Genomic DNA, 6,000 nt, shown 5'->3' on the forward strand with positions numbered 1-6,000 from the left:
TTGGTGAGAGACGAACAGTAAAATAATTGCTCGTTGTTGCATTTGTTTTGTTAATATTTTTAGCAACACCCTGACGAAAAGTCATAATATAGTTTTGGAGCAGGTATACAGAGGTCCTTGAAAGGACAAAAAAAGGACAGGTACCCATTACCACAGAACTTTCCTGTAGTGGCAGAGCATTAATAAGGGAGTAAACCAAGCCTCAAATGGGGCAGAGCCCAGTGATTTAGGTACGCATCATTCTAGTATATTCTACATTCTAAAACTGATCCCTCAAAAGACAAAGTAAATTTATTCAATTAAGGCTTATTTTTCAATAACTTCCTAATTAAGTATTATAGTAAGATGTACCATCAAAAAGACTTTTACCCCAACCCATAGTGGTATTCAGTTATGGATACTTATCATGAAGTAGAATGGATTTAAAGCCTTTACTTTCAGAAAATAAACAGATAAAAACAAGACTTATGATTTGACCTATTAACTTGCTTGTATATTGTATATCTTTGGGGGGAAAAAAATTCTCTCTACCAGAACTGGTACCAGGACAAGAGTGCTTCTTTGATATCTGTGAGTTAAAAAGAGCATGCTTTCATAAGCATTGGAAACCCAAAACGTAGACTTATACCGAAGTGCAACTATATGCAGTTACATGGACTGATAAAAGAGACTTTTGCTTGTATAAGCTGACACTCTAGACACATTTTAAATACTTTTGTGAGTCAGGAAGACTGTTGCATTTAGAGATGACCTTCCACCAGAACGAACTGAGTAAACTACCTTTCAAATTATTTGAAAAGGTAAATCCTACCGAAATGTGGAGCATCTACTTGACTCCTCATTTGAAGAGGAATACCTTAATTCAGGAAATCAATCCCAGCAGAGAAAAAAAATACATTTCAGAAAACTTCTAGATAAAACCTGTACACTTAAATTTCCAGCAGCTGTTAAATGAATTCTAGAAGCTATACTCTCAGTGTATGACAGACTTAAACAGGAAACATATACACCCAAGACATTGTTCCCACCCCCCCACCCCCCCTTCTGATTGAGGGAAGCAGCTAGTATGTGTCCAGGAAGAAAAGTACCTGGCCCAAATTGCACCACGAGAGGAAAAGCTTCAGCTGGCTGGGAATCCATATGTTCGCCCCCTCTCCCCCCCCAGTTTTCTGCTATGCCTTAGAAACCAGCTGACAGGCACAGCAGCTGAGCTAAATAACGAGTGAGAAGACACTGACAAAGTTAACCTCATATAAAGATCTGATAATGGTGATATTTATATAGACAGCTGTTCAGCAGCTCTTTTTTGCAAAATCTCAACAGATGACATTTGCTCTCTCAGCAGATAAGATCTCTAACCACCAACTCCCCTCTTCCCCTGGAGGCTCTACCCTCACCCCCAGCTGTAAAATACCATTCTACAACATAAATGCAGTTGAAAGTCTGAATGGACAGACTGATAAACAACCCAAGATGTCCAATTCAATGTACCAACTGTTACCCAATTTCTAAATAGGTACAGGGAGCTGAAAAACAAGCTTTAGCAGTCAATATTCCTTCTCCCCTCACCCCACCCCCAAAAATCACTTCTCTGACATACACCTTTTGCAAGCAGCTAACAGTGAGAGCCAGATTAAAATACACACTCCCGCACTAAAAAGCATGTAGCCAAGATAAGAAACTAAAGAGTAACATTCTTATAATCTCAGTGAGATGGGACACTTGATTGCATTCGTCCTACACTACTTGATGCCCAATTACCAACTTCAGGATGACAAATAATTTCAAAGGTAACCTCACAGCCCTTCCCCTTTTCCAGCTCAGAGCCACTGAACATCCTCACTTACACTTTTGCCTTCACCACCTCCATCAGGCACGGGCTCTTCTCTGCCTAAACAAGGCATTATTTCTTCTGCTGCTGCTCCTCTGTCCTTCCCAATGTTTCCTCCTTCACTCCCCAGCTTCAACCTCTTCCCCTCAGGCTGAGAATCATCCATGTCCTCCCTTCTCATCTTCCCATCTCTGCCTTGCTGCTTCCCCACGTCTTCTGGGCTGCCACAGGAATTTGACATTTTTAAAGTGTTACGGACTTTTTTTAAAGACTGATGAAGCTGCCTTTTTGAAGGGGATTTGGCTTCTGAGAGCTCCGATGTGCTCTCGCTCCTCTTAAAAATTTAGGTGGTGTTTCGAAGCCGTTGCAGGAATTGCACATAGCACTTCTGTTTCTCTGCCGCCCTCTCCTGATCACTGGGTAGCACTGTGCCCGAGGACAGTTTCCAGTGCATGCTACCCACAAGCTTCTTCCTATATTCCACCCCCTGCACCTAACAAAAAGTAATAACCTTTCCTATATTGATTGTATGCACAATTCTGCTGCTTACGTTGCCAAAACCCTTGTACTTCTGTTCTACCTGATCCAGAGTAATTGCCTTTCCTTAGAGTACAAAATATTTGCTGCACCTTCTTTAAATCCAAATTTACCTCTGTCCCCCAGGAACGTAGTGTTTTGGTTATATACCGTTATTGATGCCAAGAATGATTACCCATTAAAAGGTAAAGATTGCTTTAATTCCAAACAGCTTCTTTCAAAATTATTTCATTATAGCTTTTTTTTTTTTTAAAGGGTGTCCTTACTTTGTAAATTACCTTTGTATCTTCTAAATTCATATTCCACATTGTCACATCAATTTTGCACGTGTTCTGGTCCTACAGCTGTAGGAATGAGATTAAAATGAGATTAGGACAACCCAACATGACAGTTCGGAGATCCTTTTTGCTCTCTCAGCCAGTTTATGAAAAACACCAACACACATAATCAAAGGATTGGTGTAATAGCTGGACTTTCTTTAAAAAAAAGTAACAGTAACCTAGTGTTTTCACATATTGGCTACAATATGCTGCTTCACCTCATTCTTCCAATACAGAAGGCAATATGAAGTAGAGTTTAAAAAAAAAAAGGTAATTTGAGTTCTGTTTTCTCCTGCTTAAGTGCTTGTAGATTTAAGTGAGGTTCCTTATATCTTGCAGAGCGAAGTAAATCCCTAAGAAGCCCTCTGCAAATATCTAGACATGCTCCAGTCAGGGGCTTAGGGACTAAGCTTCAGAAGTGGTGACCAAACAGTCAGTTGTGGATGAATGCATCTAATGAAACTGTCCAGTATTTCCAATGTTCAACAAGGTATCAACAAGGTTCCAAGAATCTGACAGAGTTAGCGGGAGTTAATCTGTGTCCCAACATTGATTACACTGACATTATGGAGTAGGTTTTAGTTTGAGCAAGTAACATTAAGTTAATTATTCAAGAATGATCACAGAGGGGAAGAATCTTAACAGGTATCAGTCATTCCAGATACCCCAACCAGACTTGCAGAAGTGTAAGGGAACAGTTCTGATGACAGTTAGACCAGAGATGTGCAAGTCTGCACACCGAGAACTAGAGCCATTAAACATCTACTAATAAAACTTCTTGTCATAAAGGTGTGGGCATTTGCCTCAGTCTAACTTGCAGCTGTAAATACTTTCAGAGCTGGATGAACACAAGCCAAGTGGGCTCAGCAGAAGAAAAATAAAACTGCTAGGCTTTTTAAATGGTGCTAAACGCATGCCTTGTAACCTGCAGTGGTCTAGTTCCACAGATTAGCCCTCTCTTTTGAATCATGTCCACTTGCGATTAACCGTCTACAGAAGTAACCTGCTTGGCTGATAATTCTGATCCTCTTCAATAAACAAGAGATTCTCAGCAAAAGCATAGACAGGCAGCTACTGCAGGAAGAGTTTCACTCTAGATGAGTGCAGGAGCACAGATTAATACAGCTCATGCCCCACTTCTCAGATCCATGAATTCCTACACACGTATAGCTCAGGAGAAAAGGAAAGCTTTAAAGCACTACTCAATATCCTCATCAACAGCCACAGAAGTAGCAAGCAACAACTGGGATTTTGCACAAAAGTTACATCCCCTATGCATAACTGTTATCTTACAAAAATCCTTCACCCTCTTTCCCTGCTTATTAACAACGTGATCCAACACTTCCAAGCCCTTCTTTCTAACCTTTCCCACCTTTCCCTCTGGCTTGGAGCTCTTGAAAGAGTTCTCCAACTGTTCAGATCATCTCCCCCATCCCGGAAGGTACAGCTCTACAAAGCAAGAGCAGTCACACTGCAGAAGCCTGAAGCTTTCTTCTTTCTAGTGCTCATTCACCACTCATACCTGCTTTTTCCATCACACCTGTCCCACCATGTCCTTTAATCCTGTTCTCTGTTTCTGCTTATTCTTTCTATACACTCCCCAACCTTACCTAAAATACTAAAAGACAGAAATAATCCTGAAACTAAAATGTTGTTTTAACTATCATACTGTTCAGGCCCATAGCGTATTTGTACAGTAAACTGCATCAATTTTGGTTGGAACAGTTCTCCACCCAAAAGCTTTGATTTCGTAGAATCCAAGTGCCTTGCAAGAACTTGCCAGTTCTACCAGTATTTTATCTGTGTTTGAAGTGGACCAGGCAACCACACAGGCTGCCTCAATGACCAGTCGAGCCACATTCCTGCCAGTGTGTTTGCCAGGCAGCTGCCTGGCTCCTTGCACACTTGTGTCTCCAGGCTGTCTTGATCATAGGCAGACTCTGGTTCTTCCAGATTAAAAAATAAAACATCCAGATGTTTTTGAAGCATAGCTTCTGTTTTTGAAGAAATTAAAATTTACAGAGACAGATACTGTATTTTTGTTTCTAATTAAAACCAAATATTTTTGAAATGTCAACATTTTAATGCAAAGAAAAGGAGAAATGGCAAGACAACAAATAAATTCTCTGTTGGTATTCAGAGAGAGAAGGTTGGTCAGGCCTTTGCATCCTGTTACTTAGCATGCAAATACTGTATGGCAAGAATAGTTAGTCGTTACATTTTATGTTTCTACAGCGTGTTGCACTAAAGGGATCCCTGATATCAGGCAGTTCTCCAGTACATTAGCCTAGACCATAAGTTTAAGTTGGAGCACCAGGCTTTACGCACGGGGCTCACTTTGGGAACAGGGTCCAAATCTTTCAGATCATTATAAATTTCAGAAGAGGATAAAGTGATCAACCTGGGAGAAGAGTCAGTGCTACAGAGATATCTAGCTGCCTTCATTATTCTGTATTGCTACATCCCTTGCTTAATGTCAGCCTGATCTACTGTTTCACCTTCTGACATGACTAGATAGTTAGCTTAACAACTAGCATCTTGGCCATATTCACTCCTTTCCCTTCTTTTGACAGAAGTCACTTTATACCTTATGAGCATTTTTAGATTTCAAGTCCCATGTTGGTTCCTCACAGAACCATTCACAAAACTGATCATGAGCCAAATAGAGCAATTAGCACAACTCACTAAGAATCTAAGAGGCTATTAACCAGGAAGGTACGCCAAACTGAGTAACAAAGTGCTTTGAGCCCTTGGGAATTCTCACACAACCTGCTTTCAAGACATTTCTGCTTGGAATCATTGCTAAAATATGAAATAATATCAACAACAAAACAGAACAGCCAGACTTCCACAGGTATCATATGCATTCTCAGCAGTCAGTCCAACTATAATCAGCATTTCTTCTTGGACTGTAAGGTACACTAAGTATAATACAATAGGCACGTTGAGCATCCTAGGGCACTGCATTGAGACACCAGTGCTCAAACTGAGTGAGAGATACCAATGCATCCTGGGATAGGGGTTACCAAAAAACCACCACAAAATTCCCTCTGGTCTTTGTCTCTCCCGTGTTTACCTTCTCACAGACGTGTCCTCTCTAACAGCAAAGAAAACATAACATCAATGTTTACCTGGAACCAACCAGGGAGCAGTAGCTGGGAGGAACATGGGGGATAGCAGCTACAACTCTGTTTATGTATGCTCTGGATACCTGTGCAGGCATTTGTGTGACCTACGATCTAGACAAAGCAGCTTGCACTTCTCCATTTCCACCTGTTGTGCAGCAGCAAAACACACTGAGCCACGAGGCAG

The 6,000-nt window shown here is 40.9% G+C and overlaps 1 protein-coding gene across 3 annotated transcripts in view; it reads right to left on the minus strand.

The window, feature by feature from the left end:
- The window catches only part of RBFOX1 (RNA binding fox-1 homolog 1), a 1,372,937-nt gene extending 1,370,855 nt beyond the window's left edge, over window positions 1-2,082 (minus strand). For all 3 annotated transcript variants that reach the window (XM_076351295.1, XM_076351294.1, XM_076351293.1), the window contains exon 1: window positions 1,848-2,082. In XM_076351295.1, the coding sequence (XP_076207410.1) occupies window positions 1,848-2,072 (225 nt within the window). In that variant the 5' untranslated portion in view covers window positions 2,073-2,082. The remainder of the gene's footprint in view (window positions 1-1,847) is intronic.
- Between the last annotated feature and the right edge of the window lie 3,918 nt (window positions 2,083-6,000).

Source organism: Aptenodytes patagonicus, chromosome 13, assembly GCF_965638725.1.
Source record: "Aptenodytes patagonicus chromosome 13, bAptPat1.pri.cur, whole genome shotgun sequence".
NCBI lineage: Eukaryota > Metazoa > Chordata > Aves > Sphenisciformes > Spheniscidae > Aptenodytes > Aptenodytes patagonicus.